The 19,662-nt window shown below is 42.6% G+C and overlaps 1 protein-coding gene across 1 annotated transcript in view; it reads left to right on the top strand.

Annotated features, from left to right (window-relative positions):
- The window catches only part of BRINP3 (BMP/retinoic acid inducible neural specific 3), a 396,972-nt gene that overhangs the window by 222,402 nt on the left and 154,908 nt on the right, over positions 1-19,662 (top strand). Inside the window, exon 4 of the mRNA XM_054979213.1 lies at positions 6,098-6,288. Within this exon, the coding sequence (XP_054835188.1) occupies positions 6,098-6,288 (191 nt within the window). The remainder of the gene's footprint in view (positions 1-6,097; positions 6,289-19,662) is intronic.

Below are 19,662 nucleotides of genomic sequence, written 5' to 3'. Positions count from 1 at the left end.
CATCGGGAAGAGCAAAAAAAATCACTCATGTCTTCAGTAATGTTCTGTAATGTGATATTGGTTACTTCTTGTGATTGATATAGGTGGATTCTCATGATATATGCTTTAATATGACATTCAAGAATTCACTTTGTTCTCATTAGAGAACTTTACTGAGGATGAGTGTGTGCTGTTACAGTGATTTCTGAATTGCAGAGATGCACACCCAAGGATCTTTTTTTCCTTCCATGTGGTTTTCACACTTCGCAAATAATGAGAACTCTTGTGTTGGAAAATACCTGAGCGCACTTTGCCAGTGATTTCAGAATCCAGATATTGCAGAAATGCATGCTAACAACTTAAAAATCCGAAGTATTTTCTTCACTGCTTGTTATATTGGTAGGCACTGAGAAGATGAGGGGGGAAAGAGTGTGAATCTCATGCATGGTGCCCTAAGCTTCTTGGAGGAAGGAAGGGAAGGGGAAAGCACTAAGCTGTCTACGTGTTATACATGCCCTACGAAAGAGCAGTGAGTATGTAGTTTCCATACCTCATCCTTGATTATAGATTTCCATCTCAGGGACCAACTAGGCACAACTGTGGCTGAATACATTCAGAACTGTTGTAACACTGTAGAAAATAAGGAGATGTAGCTCTAATGTGAGGAGCCCCAGGGACACAGAGATGAGTGCAGTGAGGAATCTTTCCTTACCTTATCATTTGCCTTCTGACAGTCCCTCCCTTCCAGATTCATTCCTGACATCTCTTCTTAAAGAATCTCAGGATGTTGGGTTAGACCATGTTATGGTAGTGGGCATTTCGGGTGGAAAGCAGAGCTGGGACATTCTGTCTCAGACCTTGGAGAGCTACTGCCAGCAGGTCTTAAAAAATTGCACTGTCTACATTCTTGTGGCAGATCTGGGATGAAACATACACATTTACCACCCTCACATCTCATTTTGCCCTCTATTCTGGATGATGATTTCCTCCTGTTTTTATATGATGTATTGTTGCAATTAAAATCTAATGACACCATAAGTTTCAAGCATATTGAACAGTAGATGCCTCTCTGCATGTGAATGGGGGCACATCTTTATGCTGATTTCTAAAATGGTGAACAAGCAGCAGCCCTGCAGGAGCGTCCAAGCATTAAGACAACAACAAAAAACACCTGTTTGAATTCATTTCACTTTCCTGTTGTAATATTGATGGAATGTCAATATTGTTTTACTTTTCTGCTGAAAACAATGTGTTTGCCAAACTTCCTTGTTGTGTATTGTTTCTTTCCTTTCACAAAATGAGGAAAGCTTCCTTTGCAGACCTCACTTGGGCTTGTCTCATGGGGGGTGGGGTGGGATTTATTGGCTGTTTTTCAACCAAATGCTATTAAAATTGCAGGGGAGCCAGTTCTGCCTGTTCACTAAATACCCCCCCCCCCCGCCCCAGATTGAAGCAAATTGAGCAACAAAGTCCAGGTCTATGGACCACAGAACAAGGTGCCTCCAGCCATCATAGTTGCAAAGAAAAAAAGGGCTCCTCTACCACAAAGGACAGAGGAAGGAGAACTGTGGTTCTCTGGGGCTTGTCGTCAAAGGTGATTGGCTGGAGCCATTTTGGTGTAGTAGTTAAGAGTGGAGAGACTCTAATCTGGAGAACTGGGTTTGATTCCCCACTCCTCCACTTGAAGCCAGCTGGGTGACCTTGAGTCAGTCACAGCTTCTAGGAGTTTTGTTGTGGGGATAATAATAGCATACTTTGTAAACTGCTCTGAGTGGGTGTTAAGTCATCCTGAAGGGCAGTATATAAATCAAATGTTATTATTCATTTTTATTATTATTCTTGCAAGGATCTGATTGGAATGGAGAAATGCCATTGCCCAGGAAATTAGTGGAATCAAAGACAAACACAAGCACCTGCTGTAGCAGCACCCAAAGAGGAAAAGCAACATGAATTGTTCAAGGAAAGGGCAGGGGGTCATAATCCTGGAATCCCAAATTTTGATTAACTTTCTGGAAAATCACTGTAGCACTCTGAACCAATGATTTCTATGTATATCTTAAGCTCAGGAATTTCATAATGCACACCCCTCTCATGTGCAACATCATTCCAGGTGTGATGGGTTGCACCGTGGGCCAATTTGGTAAAAATCTAGCATTTGAGGCTGATTATTTTTCAGATTGGCCCCTGGCACAACCCCGCATTTGCATGTTCTGGAATGTTCCGGAGCATGTTTCAGGCTTTTTTTGGACCATTTCCATGCCCTTTTCCCTGCTAGCCAGTGAGAAGTGGAGGGGGGGAGCAGAAGCTGGGAGCAGGGCATCCCCCACCCCTACTGGGGGAATAGTAACCCTAAACAGGACAAACATCAGATACACTTATTCAGGATGTTAACAAAGCTGTGATCACAAAATGATCAAAACCATGCATGATATACTTGATTCTATAGTTCTTTCCATGCATGAGAATTCTGGAGCACACTCTTGCTTTCTGTTGCATCAGACCTTTGATCCATTGAGCATAGAATGGTCTCCTCTGACTAACAGCAATTCTTCAGGATCTCTGGCAGAGGTATTGTTTTCTACTAATATTACTAGAGATATTTATTTAGGTATTTGCAGAATTTTTATGCTGCTTCTCCAGAAACCTGCTCAAGATGGCCAACATTCTTTTAAAAAAGTGAAAACATTTCCAGCAATAAAACAACCCCAAAGATGTCATAAATGCCAAAGCAGTATTAAATAACCTTAAATAAAGCAGGTCATAAACACATCTGAATCAACAGGCCAAAAATATGCTAGATCAAGTAGGATAAAAATTCAATTAAGACCTGCCATAAAGACAGCAGGGAAGGCACTACATAAGCTTCAAGGAGGGTGTTTTAGAGGCAGTGCTGCCACTGACTATGTGCAAAAGGCTTTTCCATTCACCTGAATCATAGGGCAGCTCTGTGCAGGGGTTCCAGTTGGCATGCAGAGCTCCCCTTTTCATTGAAATAAAAGTAGAGTTCTTCTGGAGCTCAGTACGGGCAAACTGTGGACAATGATATAAAGAAATGGCATTCCATTGACATAACTGCCATTCGTTTCTTTTAATGGAATGGGACTTCATTGCCAAGCCACACTTCAGGAGTTTGCTCTGGGGTATACAAGCAGACCCTTTCACACTCATGATGAAGCTTTATTTGCCATTACAGGCAAAAGTTAAGAAGCCCCAGTGCACAGAAGAAGTCCTGAATTATGGGCAATATATTTTGCCAGCTGCTTTCTTAAAATATACCATCATCCTTCATGTGACATCTCACAATAGTTCTGCATGGTTTAAAAATTGAAGGTTTATGTTCCTTTCATTACTAATAAGACAGGAAAATTGGAAGCCAGGCTTTTAAAACATGTCTGCAGAAAAATATGCCTTGAGGCAGAAAACAGCTCTGAGCATTTTAATCATAGGAACATCTATTATTACACATTATAAAAATACATGTTCTCAAGCCATATTTATGTACATTTAGTGAAAGCTGTTACAGTACTATTCTAATGCCTGCAGTATTGGGATCTGGTGATTTGCATTTCTATTTAAATAATTCCCGGAGTTGCTCCTAAGACCCACATGGATTTAATTCATTATTTCTGCCTGCCATTTCCAAACTATTGTGCAACCTACTCCTTGTTGAAGTGGCCACAGTGGGGTTCTATATTTTTGAAACATCAACTTCCTATATTTTCAGGCACCTTTGAGAGATAGGAGAGAACAGAATGCGATTCCATCTGTCCTTATATCTTGGAGAGTGGAGTGATTTCAGATGCCCAATGACAAAAGCTGGTGAATGACAATAGGAGGTGTGATTGGATTGTCATTTACTAGCTTTTGTCATTCGGCATCTGAAATCACTCCCCTCTCCAAGATATAAGGACAGATGGAATCACATTCTAGCTGTATCTGAAGAAGTGAGCTGTGACTTACGAATAGACATGGACAGGAACAGAAAAAAAATGAACATGGTGTTTGTTGTTCATTACCATCCATGAACAACGAACAACAAACATTGACAAACATTACCTGTTCATGAACATGTTCATGGTTCATGTGGGCCAGCGGGCTCTCCTCCAGCCATCAAGATCCCTACCACACCACTCCCAGAAACCCTACCTGAGCAGGCAGCAGGAAATGTACCAATAATAAATAGTAGCTTGGCCCCAGAGCCTGGCAGCAGCCCTGAAACCTGAAGGGGTAGATCCCTATTGCACCACTCCCAGAAACCTTACCTGAGCAGGCAGCAGGAAAGGTACCAGTAATAAATAATAGTTTGGCCCGGAGCCTGGCAGCAGGCCTGGAACTTGAAGAGGTAGATCCCTATCTCACCACACACAAAGAAAATTCAAGCTCCAATGTGCTTTCCCTGTCTCTCTCAAAATGCCAACAGCAACTGTCTCTCCCTCACTGTCTGCAAAACCAGAGCTGGGAGCCCCCCTCCCCCCCGCTCTTTGCTTCCTTGTAACAAATTTGGAGCTCCACACTTGAAAGGAAGACCTGCCTATCAAGCTAAATTGGGCTTAGATTGGGGTTTCCAGGGCAACAGCAGGAGTTCAGGCAGAGTTCAGGTAGTCCCTGTCTCCAGTTGCCAAGGGAATTGATTGCAGGTGCCAGATTGTCTGGCTTGATGAACAGCAACGAAGGAGGCTTGCAATGACCACCTGTTCATTTAGAATGAGGCCTCACAAACAGTTTGTTCATGAACAGCTGATTGAGCTGTTCGTGGCTTTTTTTAAATTCGTATTGCTGTTCGTGACCATCTCTACTCACCAACGCTCATACCCTACCACAAATTTTGTTAGTCTTATAGGTGCTACTGGACTCTTGCTCTTTTCTACTGCTAAAAACAGATTAACATGACTACCCATCTTGATCTATCTACATATTGCAGAGAGAGGTACGGAACTAGACATAGGGCTGCTGTTTTCATGTGTTTTGAGGGCCATCAAGTTCTGCCCAGAAATAGCAGAACCACAACAAAAAGAACCTGTCATAAATAGATGCTACTCTAAATCTTAGGAAATAAAATATATACCGATATATCAAAGAAGAATTAAATCTACACTTAAGAGCAGTTTGTACATGCCAAAGCTAGCCAGGACATTGGGAAATAGTCCACGAAGGTCAGTCTATGCAGTGAATGTCACTCTTTGAGCACTGATGAATGCTGAGACAGTGGCATTACTGGAAGGAACAAAAAGCATCAATCCAAAAGGTTGGCTAATCCGATGAATCAATTATTGGATTATATGAAGCTTTTCCCCCATGTGAGCAGGGAACAAAACTGTATTTTCACACTCCTTATTTTGCCTGGGGCAATTGAATTAAAATTGCCTCTGGAATTTTTTGCAGATATTCTTTTTTTTTTTTATAGAGTTGTAAGGCTCACAGCTGTGTATTCTGGTACTGAGCAATCTCCCCTTCCCTCTGTCCTTTTGCTGAGCAGTGTGATTAATCCTTTTTAGTCTGTAAGACTCACAACCTTGAATAGTTTTCCAAATCACATCCATTTGTTAGCTAATGTTTAGACCGTCTTCTAAGCCTATTTCATGGTTGTGGACTACAGCTGGCAAGGAAAGATTCATCAACTGTGGCAGAAGCATCTATTTGCAATTGTAAATTAAGGCTGTGTTTGCAAGAATTACTCCCCAGTTTTCTCCCACATTAATTTCTATGGTAATGATATCACTGTTTTATCTTTCACACTTACTGATTGGCCTTTGCCTGGTTTCCTTTTATGTATAACACGCTTGAGCGTAGAAATGAGATTATGAACATATGAGCACATGAATCTGCCTTACACCGACTCAGATCATTGGTCCACATAGCTCAGAACTGACTGATACGACTGAAAGTGGCTCTTGCACAGTTCTCAATCAGTGCTTTTTCTCAGCTCTGTTGCCTAGGCTCCGTTTGTTTGGAGAATCAGGGACTAATCCTGGGACTTTTTGAATGCTGATCATATGCTCTGCCTTGAAGCTAGCATCCCAGCCACTCCCTCGCCAGAGAGCTGGAAAAAATGCACGTAAATAAGGTGAAAGCAAAGGAATAGTGATTCTCTGATTCTTTTTGTATTTCACTTGTGCAGGAGAGGAATCGCTCACAATTTTCGTGGACAAGCGGAAGCTGAGTAAAAGATCAGAAACAAGTGATCCCAGCATTAACAGTACCACGGTGACGCTAGAGACTCTGCACCAACTTGCAGCTTCTTATTTCATCGACAGGGACAGCACCTTGCGCCGGCTTCACCATATTCAAATTGCCTCCACTGCCATAAAGGTATGGGAAAGTTCTCCAGTATCACCCCATAAATACTGTGTTCTTACTTGTTATAGATATTCACATACACACATGTGTGTATGGACAATGTGCCATCCCAAATAAGTCATATCTGCCTCTGAATTCTCACATTTCATTTTAAGACGTTTCTCTACCCCTTTACATTGCAGAGATATAAGAGAAAATGTGCTATCAGTTTTTCTGTGGTTTGCTAGGAAAGTATGAGAGAAGAAAAGCTGTAAGAGGCTGAAAAGAGGCTGAAGATCAGTCAATTAACCCCATTCCTGCCCAAATTCATTCTCACTTGCAAAAGGTTGCCAACCTCCAGGCAGGGCCTGGAAATAATCCAGAATTACAATTGATCTTCAGACTACAGAGATCAGTTCCTCTGGAGAAAACAGCTGCTTTGGAGCGTGGACTCTATGGAATCATACCCTGCTGAAGTTCCTCTCCTTCTGAAACCTTACCCTCTGCAGACTTCACCCGCCAAATCTCCAGGGATTTCCTAACATGGTTTTGGAAACCTTACTGCTCTTCCCTATCATTTGTTCTTCCTGGGTCCTTTGCCTGTTTCCTGGGGTTTTTTTTGGGGGGGGGGGGGCGCGTGTTGCCATCAACTCACGGCCGACTTATGGTGATTTCATAGTGTTTTCAAGGCAAGAGACATTCAGACATGGTTTGCCATCACCTGCATCTTTGTACCAAGACTTCCTTGGTAGTCCCCCATCAAAGTACTAACCAGGGCTGACCATGTTTAGCTTCCAATATCTGATGAGACCAGGCTAGCCTGGCTATCTAGATCAGGATATACAGTATTGCCTTAAGAGGCTAATCCATACATTCTAAGTATAAGCAGGCTTTGTGTGAGAAGAAAGGAAATAAAAAACAGCTTTACTTTAGTAGCTGGTAGCTTGTTTGCATAGTGGACCTGCACAAGCTGTTTAAATCCAGGGCAGGACAATTCTGGACTTAGATTGACAGGAACCAGGAAAAACCTTAGTTAAGCATTTGTTATATTGTTTCCTTCATGTTGTCTGTCCTGGATTTACCAGTATTGTTGACAATGAACCTTTGAGTTAGGAGTTGAGCTTGGTTGATCAAGCAAGATAGCCAAGGCTGCTACTTCACACACTGTGCATAAGCAACTTTAGAGATGCCAGGTCTCCAGCAATCCCTCATTTTGCCTGCTGGTGCCTCAAAGGCTTTGGGGAGAAAAAATGGGGTGGGCACTGCGGCATCACACTGGCGTGCAATGTCAATTCTGTCTAAACATGCAGTGATGTCATGATGTTGGTGGCAATGCTCTAGGATTTGTCAAACCATAAAGTTTTGGCAAATCCCTTCACGTTTTTCACCTGAAGTGACAGTACACATGGGTGTGACACTGGTGTTTCTGTCCCTTCCTCCCAAATCTTCCTGATGGTGTCAGCCTGTGGCCTGGCATGCCTGGGGCAAACCCAAGTCTGCCACTTAGTGTTCACACTCACTACAAAACTGCAGTCAGTCATGGTTTCCAGATGCATATACTCTTGTGATGCACTTGTCATAATCACACACTTTACATTGTTCAAGTACACTTTTAATACTTCCTGAAAATGAAATGAAGAAGTGGGGCTTCGATGCAGCTTTTTTCAGCCAGCAATAAACCTGGATGCTTTATTTCAAAGTCTAGCTTACTAGTTATATAACATACTGTTTCATTTTAAACTAACAACCTTCTTCATTAAAAAAATACATTTCAAGACTGTATGGGGATTCATGGATAATGGTTTCTCGAGCTGTTTGATTTATGATAGTGGAAATTCCATTGAAAGTTCTTTTGTACGGTTTTCCATTATTCATATATTTTTAAAACCCTCATGTTCTCTTTTTGCTGTCTGACATCTAGCATCTAATTTGTATCATCATTATCACCACCTAATGTCAACTGAGCTACACATTTGAGATGACTTGAAGGAATATGAAAGTTCTTTTCGTAATGTTTCAGCATTTCTTTTTGTGGTGGTTCTCCTGTGACAACGAAACATTTACTATGGTGATTTACACTTAAGAGAAGAACGTGCATATGGTAACCACTCCCAAGCCTATTGCCCCCAGAATTAGGACATGAAACAAACTGGTGGGGCTAAAATGGATTTTTCTTAATGGAAGATTTACAGCAAGAACTTTTTTTACCCTTCACTGCCTAACTAACTGGAAGCCTTCAGCTGCAAGTGCACCCCTGTTAAAACCTCAGCATTGCATAGGCTTGCCATTCCCCTGCTGAAGCCAGAGAATCCCCTGCTCCCACCTCCTCCCCCCGCCCCCACTTACCTGGCCAGGAGGGCACGCCCTCTGGGGTGCCCCCCCCCAGTGGTGCAGCACACTTCTGGTGGTGCAGCGTGCTCCCGCACCCCACCGTGGCATGCTCCTGCACCCCGCAATGGGCCTGTTTCGGGCCAAATCAGGCCCATGGGGAATTCAGCCCAGCATGATGATGTCACTTCCTGGAAGTGACATCATCATGCTTGATGGGCACGCATGCGCAGTGCGTGTGTGAAGACTTGGAAGCTGGGTCTGGGCAAATGCCAGGCTCCCTGTCTCCCACCAGGGAACTAAAGGGACCTGGCAACCCTAGCACTGCAGTGTGCTTTGGTTTGTTTCTCATAGCCTGTACACCAAATTATTTTCCAAGACAGGCCCAACCTCATCAACATCCCCCTTCTTCTGGTCACCATTTGAGTTCCAGTGATGCTTCCTGGCACCCAGAGAGTCCTTTCATCAATTCCTGTTGGTTGATAAGTTATGAGTAGGGTTGCCAGGTACCCATTGGGGGTGGGCGATATCCTATTGTTCACTGCCGCTTGGGTGTCCAGCAGGAGAAAAATGAAATTAAAAATCACTGTTGATAACAATGATGTTACATATCATTTCTGTGGAAAAACTGGAAGTCATGGCCCTCTAGGAATTGCTAGAAACTCTAAATAAAACCATAGATTTCCCTATGATTCCTAGAAAAGTACAATGCCACTTCTAGGGAAAACTCATGGCAACATTGTTCCCCATGTCCCTGTCTCTGTCCTCCAGACTCATGCCAATTGCCAGCCACTGGGCAACAACTCTAGTTAGGAGAGATTGGGGTAAGTGTCTGTTCATCTCTGGATGCCTCAGGGCACTTGCCAATTTACCTTATCCAAACTCTCACTGTTCTGTCACTAATTCTAGGTAGAATCTAACTAGCCAATTATGTGACCTGACCAAGCTAGGCTACCCCCTCCTCTCCAGCCATACAACGATGATCTGAGTAGCAGCTCAAAATATTTTGTGTTGTCCTTGAAGCAACTAGCTAATAAGTCAACATTGCCCAGAGCACAGAAGGGGGCCAAAGAGTGCTGTGGGGAGTTTGAGGACATAAGCATCCAAGGCCTCTTATGGATGGCTGTGGTACATGAGACACCCAGCCAGGTCTCTGCTCCATTCCTGAAAGCACCAAAGATGAAGAAGCTGTGTTGGTTCATAATGTACCCTTCCCATCCCAAATATCCCAGGATAAATTTGTGTGGAGGGGGACTTACTTATTTTCCTGGTAACATCCTCAGACATGGGATGGGGCTTTAGCTTGGTATGGGGTTGAGCTTTCATTAACTCATTTGAGGCCTACCTGAATCAAGGCCAAGTTAGCTTGGTTAAGATGAGCCCGCTCCTAACAGCTGGTAAAATCACTGTTCATCACCGCAAACTGTTACATAAGAACCTAGCTATTGAAATAATGGTTGAAACTCATCCTTCTATGGCTGTTCTCAAGTTTTGCAGCAGAAACATTTGATTGCCTAAGCAATGTTGGGATGTTTCTTAACAATTACTGTCCTGTGCCCTGTGGCACAGAGTGGTAAGCTGCAGTACTGCAGCCCAAGCTCTGCTTATGACCCAAGTTCGATCCTGGTGGTTCACGTAGCTGGCTCAAGGTTGACTCAGCCTTCCATCCTTCCAAAGTTGGTAAAATGAGTACCCAGTTTCCTGGGGGTAAAGTGTAGACGACTAGGGAAGACAATGGCAAACCTCCTCGTAAAAAGTCTGCCAAGAAAACGTCATGATGTGACATCCCCCCATGGGCCAGTAATGACTCGGTGCTTGCACAGGGGACTACCTTTACCTTTTACTACTGTCCTGTCATGAAGCTCTCCCTGCTTTCCTGTGATGCACTGCAAACTACCAAGAAGAGAGGAAATTTTGACAGATTCTTCAGCAAGCCTGTTCCTCCCAGAACTGCACAGGAAGATAGAGAGGGTTACCCAATTCCTTAGCAATTGGACAACTCTCCTATTTTCAGGCATTATACTATGAGTCACAGCACTGTGCTTGAAGCTGAGAGATACTTCTGAACATTCTCCTCATTTGAACTGCTCCCTGGATTTTGGCATTCCAAATTACCCACTCATGTTCCCAAAGTGGAACCCAGTGCATTAGGAATTCTATTCTATTCTGCTTTTTCAATCTGAATGTTGTACAGAATGTTGTACGCATGCAGTTTGCCACAGCTTTTAATTTCTATAAACCATTTGCACCCTTCCCCTGCTGTGTGCTGATATGCACATGCAGTGATGCATTGATAAAACATGGCAAAAATATTTTTTTAAAATTTTTATTTAATCAGTTGCCATATGTAACTACAACAAGTAAACAATAACAATTTGTACATTAACAGTAAGCTTTCAGACTAAACAACAACTAGAAGTTATGCCAAATAATCATATGGAGAATTGTGTAAGTGACTAGACATTAGATCAAAAAAAAAAAAAGAGAGAATTGCACTCTCTTAGTATCCAAACCACTCATAGAACGAGGTATGTATCTGACTATCTATAGATGAATGTTGTTTCTCTATATATTCCAGTATGTGCTGCCAAGTTTTGAGAAAGGTGGAGTCATAAATAGTGTTTTCTGTCATTTTTATTTGGTCTGCAATCTTTTCCATTATTAAATATTTCCAGATTATGGCAAAAATATTGATGTGTTACATCACAGCTAACTTGTTATGGTGTCTCTCCAATGGACACAACCAGGGCTTTTTTCTGGGAAAAGAGGTGGTGGAACTCAGTGGGTTGCCAGCGCAGGGGCCAACTCCTGGCAGGAGGTGGTGCCTCTGGTACCACATGCATGTGCACAAAGTGCGTGCGTGCTCCTAGGACCGCACAATGATGTCACTTTGGGTCAGCTGGAACAAGGGGGGAGTTTTTTAAAGTTTAAATTGCCATCAGTGAAAATGGTCACATGGCCGGTGGCCCCACCCCCTGATCTCCAGACAGAAGGGAGTTTAGATTGCCCTCCATGCCGCTGGAGTGGCGTGGAGGGCAATCTACACTCCCCTCTGTCTGGAGCAGCATGGAAGGAAATCTATATTCCCTTCTGTCTGGAGATCAGGGGGCAGGGCCACTGGCCATGCAACCATTTTCAAGAGGTGCCAGAACTCCATTCCACCGCGTTCCAGCCGGAAAAAAGCTCTGGACACAACAACACGTATATCTTGCTTGTGTGAGCTTTCCTCTGCTTTGGTAGGAGTCTGTTGCTTATAGACGCTTGGACTATTTGGATGTTCAGCATGATTCAGCAAGATGACTCTTACATTCTCCAAGTTTTCCATTCTGTTTTCCATATATCATGTCTTACCCTCCATCATACATCCAGATATCCATGACTACAAAAGCTGGGAGGGGATTCGACATGGGTGTTCCCCATCATTGCATGTGTGAGACCGAGGTCCAGATCTCAGACTGAGCTCAGGTGAGGGGGCAGAACAGGGTAGCAAAGAGGAGACCAATCATTCCCAGCAAGCAAGACTGACTTAGAAACCTTCATAGGCTTGCAGTAGCCACCTGTCCTGGCCTGGCATCCTTGGTCTCCCTGGTCCTTGGCACACCTGGTCTCCCTGAAGCCCCATCCTTTAGTCAGAACTGAGTGGTGCTCAAGTCAAATCTTCAGATCGCCACTTTAAAACATGGCAGACTTGACATTGGGAAAGGTCTAAGCAAACAGGAACTGTTTGCACTTGGTGTTATTTTCCACTCCAGACCAAATGCAAGTATGTGACAGGAAGCCTGCCTCAATTACTGTCTTATATGAAATACCCTAATAGTGGTTCAGTAGACTTTTTAATGTATGCATTTCCCTGTTTGAAGTGGTTAGGTTTGTTTTCTAAATCAATGCTTATGGTGCCTCGGGGGAGCTCACTGGCAACTTGCCAGACGCCTGAGGGCTATATTCAGTTTACAGATACATTAACGTGAACGGGCAACCTGTCGTTTTGAAAACTTGAAAGATCTAATGTAGCTAAGCTTCCCTGCCCACTTCAGAAGCTTTTAAGCATAGAAAATGCAGCTATTTCCATAGTAAGAAGGAAGCTCTTCCTCGTGTTGACTGCTGGAAAAATGTTGAACCTGTAGATTGCAGTCTTTTGGCTAGTTAAGAAGTAGATTAAGCCACAGTATTGTGTAGCAGGCACAGCCGTTTGTTCATTTGGTTTAGGTTTTGCAGTCCATCTATCCCAGTCTGAAGAAATCCTTAGGGCCAGCCTAGACATGATGTTTTTAAAAGAATTTAGTCTGGGTTCCCGGACCAGACTGTCTCTCTCCACAGGCAAACAGAAGCTCTGAGGAAATGCACTAAAATGACTGCTTTGGCAGCTTGCTCAAAGTTAAACTTATTGTATCCTCATTTGTATCTCAGCTGGCACAAGACATTTTGCAAGTAATTACATGTCTTGTATTATATCCCAGTGAGTTTGCTTGTGCAAGCGAAAGAGTACAGAGTTTGTGTTTGTATTGATGGGTCCAACCTTTTGTGTTGTATTTCTGGATCCAACCTTTTGTCTGCGTACTCATGCTTGACATTGTCTTTTCTTTTGCAATGTATAAGAGGCGCTGTTAATAAAAAGCAATATAAGGAATGTTCAGTGATGTCATTTAAATATATCATTAAAATCTAAAACAGAAGAAGTAATTGCAGCCCGTGACATTTTTGGCTGTAGGTTTATTTTTTTTCTTTCTTTTGCATTGCCTTGATAACATTGTACATGTACATGTCATCTTAAGTCCCACTTTGCAATCTATTTTTGTTGCATGCTCAATTAGTGTCATTCTTGTGCATGCTTATGTTACATACTGTGAGGATTATTTGCTGCATATAGAATAAAAAGCGCATACCCTGGTGCAGCTCAGTCACACATGCATGCATTGAGAATGTGTGATGTTAAAAAGAGCAAGCAGGGCAGTGCACAGAAAACCAGCAGCAGCAGAAACAGGTAAGCTAGGATCTGACAGGTCACTCATATTTTTGGCAGAGATCGGTTGCCAAGGTAACAAATTCCACTGCAGAATTCATTTAGGGAGTTTTGTGCATCTCTAGACATGACTTTCTGTGCAACTTCATGTTTCGGGTGTCTGTCCTGCAACTTCTAGATATTGAGAGTATCAATTTTAACCTGCCACAGGTAATTGATCTGAAATTATTTGCTGGAGAGAGAATACAAAGGGAGTGGGAGCATGAAGAGATCATTTACCGTGGCATCCTAGGAACTCTAATGACTATATGATAACTTTCCAAGCGGAAATGAAGGTTCTGATATTGACCTCTAAAACCCTAAATTGGTTAGCTTCTGCAGCCCTGACATGTTGTCACCTCTTCTCTGCCTTAACTTGACTGACACAGTCTGCCAAGAACAATTTCTTGATAATAATCTAGAGTGTATGGATAATATAGACAAAGTGAAAGGTATCTTCTGCGGCTTTTCCACAGGTTTGAAATTGTGGAGAGTCATTTCATGCATTATTTTAGCTGTGAGCATAGATTGGGTTGGACCCAGCTTTTCTTTGGACAGAGCTTGATGAAGTATCTGTTAATTATTTTTCATTTCTCTAGATTTATTTGCCTGCCAGTAGCAGTCTAGCTCTTTTTTAAATCCCTTGCTCCCTTCCTCCTTTTTTATTGGTGACATTTTTTTTACCAATTTAGTATTTAAGTAATCCTTTTTGGTTGGGGTACTCTATGAAAAAAGGATAAGGAACGTAGTGTTTTGTCAGGCAAAGTGAAGTAATTGTCTCCTCAGTGCAAGCTTCTTAATTAGCTTTATACTGAATCAGTGGATTGGCCCATCTTGTTTACTTTAACTCAGACAGGGATCCTTTACCAGAGATCTTTTATCTGGAATTGATGCTAGGACCTTCTTAAGGCTGCATGTCATGGACTGGCAACCAGCAGGAGTTGGGGGTGGGGGGACCACTGGCAACCATAGAGTTTCCAGTGATTCCTAGAAAGAACTGACATCACTTCCAAGTTTCCCTGAGAACTAACATTGTGTTGTTGGCCTGACTACGTAATAACAGGAGGTGAAATCACACTCTTCCCCTGCTGGTTCTCCGCTCAGTCCGTCACCCTTCCATAGTCTTTAGGTTTAAATAAAATCCATGCATCTCCCATGTAACATCTAGTTTAATTTTGGTGCTGATGTGTGTGTAAAGAGCCATCAAGTCAAAGCCAACGTATGGCAACCCTATAGGTTTTTCAAGGCAAGAGATGAACAGAGGTGGTTTGCAATTGCCTGCTTTTGCATAGTGACCCTGGACTTCCTTGGTGGTCTCCCATCCAAGCAGCTCCCATCCAAGTACTAAACAGGCCTGACCTTGCTTAGCCTCTGAGATTTGGTAGATCAGGCTGGCATGGGCCACCCAAACCAGAGCTTGATGCTGATACTAGGTATAATTATTAATGCTAGCATAGCTACTCCATTAAGCAGTTCCACAAGAATGTTGGGTATTTCAAAATCATGGTATTGCATACTTTGCATACTTCATTGCATACTTTAAAGTATTGCATACTTTAGTAAAGTACTTCCAATAAAAAAGGAGGAAGGGAGCAAGGGATTTTAAAAAGAGCTAGACTGCTACTGGCAGGCAAATAAATCTAGAGAAATGAAAAATAATTCACAGATACTTTTAAAAACTCAGAAGTACAATACTTCCTTTTCAGTGCACCGTTTGGCATGTGCAGAGGCAGAATATTTTGGGTGGAGCTGGTTGTGATTGGTGGTGATTGCTGTACACTCAGTAATGCGGGAACATTGTGGTACACTGAATTTTGAAGGAAATAGTGGCGAAGATCCATTCATCAAGCTCTGTCCAAAGAAAAGCTGGGTCCAACCGAGGTTGTCAACCCAGGGTTACAAAGGATATTCTGAGTCACTATGTATGGATAACACCATAGAAGTAAAGCTCATCTTTATGAGCTCTAAAGCCTAAAGTCATTCTTGCCTAAAGCCTAGAAACTGTGGAATAAATAGGGTGGCATTTAGGTTACTTGCAGCACAGTCCTAAACCGAGTTACTCCTGTCTAAGCCTATTGAAATCAACTCTGCTTAGGATTGCTCTGTTGTTGATGGAAGATCCCATATAAACTGGATTTCGTGAAGCTCAGAGCTTCCAGAAGTTCCAGAGGTGAGAGCAGGGATGCAGGGAAGGAATGTGCAGTCCCTGAGGGAAAATATAGTTCCAAAAGAACATTTGTGCAGTAAAAAAAATCTGTATTGTTGTTGTCAGATCCTTAGTTCTGAGAACATTTATTTATTAAAATATATGTATACTCTACCTTATTTTCCAGAATTACAAGGACAGACATCATAAGCATCTAAAAACAAATTAAACTCAATACACTGTTAAAACACACAGTTGAAAAACAATGCACAGACTTGAAACACTAAAGAGAAGGATGTCTGAGAGACATACAGATAACTGGAGGATGGGAGTATACTGGAAGATGCCATTTTAGAGGTATGAGGTCCGAAGACAGTGAAGGGCTTTAAAAGTTGTACCAACTGAAGCTTCTGAGATGTCTTCGAAAGTAGTGCCCTATAGAGTGAGTTACAGTAGTCCAACCTAGAGGTCACAGGAGTGGATCAGGTCTCTTACTATATATGCGGATGACACCCAGCTTTTTCTGTTGAAGGACGGCTGGCCAGACATGGCCCCAGACAATCTGGCCAGAGCTTTGGAGGCTGTGACGGCATGGTTGAAACAGCAGGCTGAAACTGAACCCGGTGAAGACAGAGGTCCTGCAGCTGAGATGGGGGCTGCCAGATGTTGGGATCCAGCTCCCTGCCCTGGATGGGACACCACTGGCAACTTTGCCAGTGGTGAAGAGTCTGGGCATGTTCCTGGATGCCTCCCCATCGATGGAGGCCCAGGTCATGGCGGTTGCCAAGTCTGCATTTTCCCATCTTCGTCAGACCAGGCAGCTTGCCCCCTACCTGACACCCCAGGACCTGGCGACAGTGACCCATGCAATGGTCACCTCCAGGCTAGATTACTGTAACTCACTCTACGCTGGGCTACCCCTGGGCCTGATCCGGAAACTACAACTGGTCTAGAATGCAGCGGCGCGGGTCCTGACTGGTATATCCTACCAGTCACATATCACACCTGTCCTGCGCCAGCTGCACTAGCTTCTGGTTGAATTCCGAATCAGGTTCAAGGTTCTTACCTTTAAAGCCCTGAGTGGGTTGGGACCGGCATATCTTCGGGACCGCCTCTCCCTGTATGTTCCCCTGAGACCACTTCAATCAGAGGATAAATGTTTACTGGTGGTCCCCAGCCCTAAGGAAGCCCGCCTTGCTTCAACCAGGGCCAGGGCCTTTTCAGTCCTGGCCCCAGCCTGGTGGAACGCTCTGTCAATGGAGACCCGGGACCAGCGGGACATATTATTGTTCCGCCGGGCCTGTAAGACAGAGCTGTTCCGCCAGGCGTTCGGTGGTTGAAGGGGGCAGTCCCATGTTGGCCTCCCACCTTTGGGGTGGATGGGGGGGTTCTCCCCACCATTGCACTTGGTTAATTTATTTCATTATAGTTTTGTATGTTGATTTTAGTATTGCTGTTTTCTTGTTTTTATTGATTTAAACTTGTTCACCACCCAGAGCCCCTGAGGATGGGCGGTATATAAATTGAAATATAAATAAAATAAAAATAAATAAATATACAGTGCAATTTTAAGCAGAGTTACTCCAGTATACGCCCTTTGAAATCAATGGTCTTAAACTGGAGTAATTCGGCTTAGAATGGCACTGATAGTCTTCTAAATGAAATTTAAAGCAGCAAAGCATAAGCACTACGTACACAGATTACTGTTCTATACCAGTGTGTTGTTACAGCCTTGGCCTTTCCCTCCAGGGCCCTGAAAACACAACACGTAGTTATGGAAGCTCTCCTATTTCATATGCAGTGTATACCTAGGTATTTTCCTCCCCAAAACCTTTGAGGAAACCACTGGAACCTTGCTAAAAAAAATTTTTCCAACTTGACTTTTCAATGCTGCATTCGTACTTAATTTGTAACAAATACTCAATGACTCGGACATCGCAGGTAACACAGAAAATAGTCTAAAGAGCTCCATTTTATTCCCCCTCCTTCGTTCCCTTTATATATTAGTCTATTTATGAGGAATTTATTCAGACTAAAATTTTCCTGCTGAAATATGACATTCGGCACTATATTGATCTTGGCATGCTGGGTAGAAGAAATAAATAAAGAACATTAATTCAAACATCATAATTTACATCCTCAGTCACTGTGTAATTGTAAGCCTCACGGATCCACAAAGGAAACTAAATGCCCTTCTAATAATTTGGAGGCTTTGCAGCTTTTAAAGGATTCTAAATCCTATATTGATATACTGGTTAAAATTAATCCAGGATTTTGCAGCTGGGAGGATGGTTTATTTATTTATTTTTTTAGCAGAGCACTGGCAAAGGAGAAAGAATGGGATGGCTGCTTTTGTATGTTACAAGGACAAGGGAATTGGCATTTTTTTTTAAAAAAAATAACTCTTTACTCATGTACTTTGTATTTTTTTAAGAAGCTGCCCCCCCAAAAAACACTACTTCTGAGAACCAAGCTCTCTTCCACCATCCCTATCCCACAAAATTCATTTTATATTTTTAATATGTAAGCCTTTAAACATAGGAAAAAGTGTATGGCTGGGGAGTGTCTGCCTTGCTTTTGCAAGTTTGGGACATTTATTTGCAAATGGGAATGTGTAATTTGTACATAAAGTTACTAAGTAGGAACATTGCCATGCTTAGTTCAGTGGTTTCTACTCTAACTGGCTGAAGTTCTCCAGGAATGAGAAAGGTTTTCCTAATGCCTGTTACCCAAGACCCCCTTTTCTCCTTTCCTCCTAGACCGCATTTAAAAGGCTGTGAAAATCAATCACATGCAAATAAAATTTCGTAACTGAGTGATGGGTCTACTATTATCTTCTAATAAAAGAGGTATTGTCTCCATATGATCTATATTTTGGAGAAAAGGAAATATTTAAAGATTTCTAGCCTCAGAAAAATAGCTGCGTTCAAAAGTCACATGATGTAGAGTGTTCTCACTACCTACACCACAGTTGCATACTCTGGTACCCTACAATACCTCCCTTGCGATACTAGAGTATTGCAAGGGAGGTATTGTAGGGTACCAGAGTATGCAACTGTAAGGCATGTAAATGGTAAGGCATTTAGGCATGCCAACATAAAGGCACGCCTATACCGAGAAACAGCCGGATATGAATGATAGTCAGGAAGCTGATTAGATGGAAGAATAGCAAAACTGAACAGAGCAAACACATCATGCTCTACAAATCATGCTATTATAATCATACTTAAATAAGCGGTTCTTGATCATGCTCATAGCTTCCTGTCTAGTGAATGAATGGAGGAAGTCAGAGGAAAGATTGAGGAACTGAAGTCATTGCTCTACATGTTTATCCCAATAGGAAATGTTAAGCGTCCTCTCTGATCAAGCAGAAATAGCCTTCTTGGATGTCAGAGTGTACAATTTTAACTTTTAAGAGAAAAAACCTTCTTTCAAGCGTGCGCCTCAATGGATGATTGTCCAAGTTGGCTCAGAGAGCCACCCCTGCTACACAATTCAGAATTCCAGAGATGGAATGTAGGCATTCAAGGTGAATTGAATCAAAGGGCATCCCTATTTTATCCATCCAAATACCAGCCCCATATAAACTTTGCATGGCCACCTTGGCATTGAAGAGTTTAATGGTGGCTGGAATATATTGAGCCCCAGATGAATGAAAAAAATGGCCCAATGCCTGTTACAGTCAAGACCTCTTTTTTGAACTGGTTGGCACATGGAACCTTCAGCATGGAAGGAAGATGTTCTTCCACAGAGCTACATCTCATTCTGTACTTAACACAAGAGCAGCATTTTCTGAGTGGTTTGTGAGTTTCCTTCCCCAAGTGGCTTGCTACAGCTTGATGTATGTCCCTGTTCCTTTGCAAAGGAGTTAGCAGCTTTTCCTGTTGTTTATCCTTGTTCTTCTGAATGCTCCAGACTAGTTTCCTAATTCTCA

This window comes from Eublepharis macularius, chromosome 5 (genome assembly GCF_028583425.1).
Source record: "Eublepharis macularius isolate TG4126 chromosome 5, MPM_Emac_v1.0, whole genome shotgun sequence".
Classification (NCBI taxonomy): domain Eukaryota; kingdom Metazoa; phylum Chordata; class Lepidosauria; order Squamata; family Eublepharidae; genus Eublepharis; species Eublepharis macularius.
The sequence above is the reverse complement of the archived record's forward strand: the minus strand, read 5'-3'. Positions and strand labels throughout refer to the sequence as shown.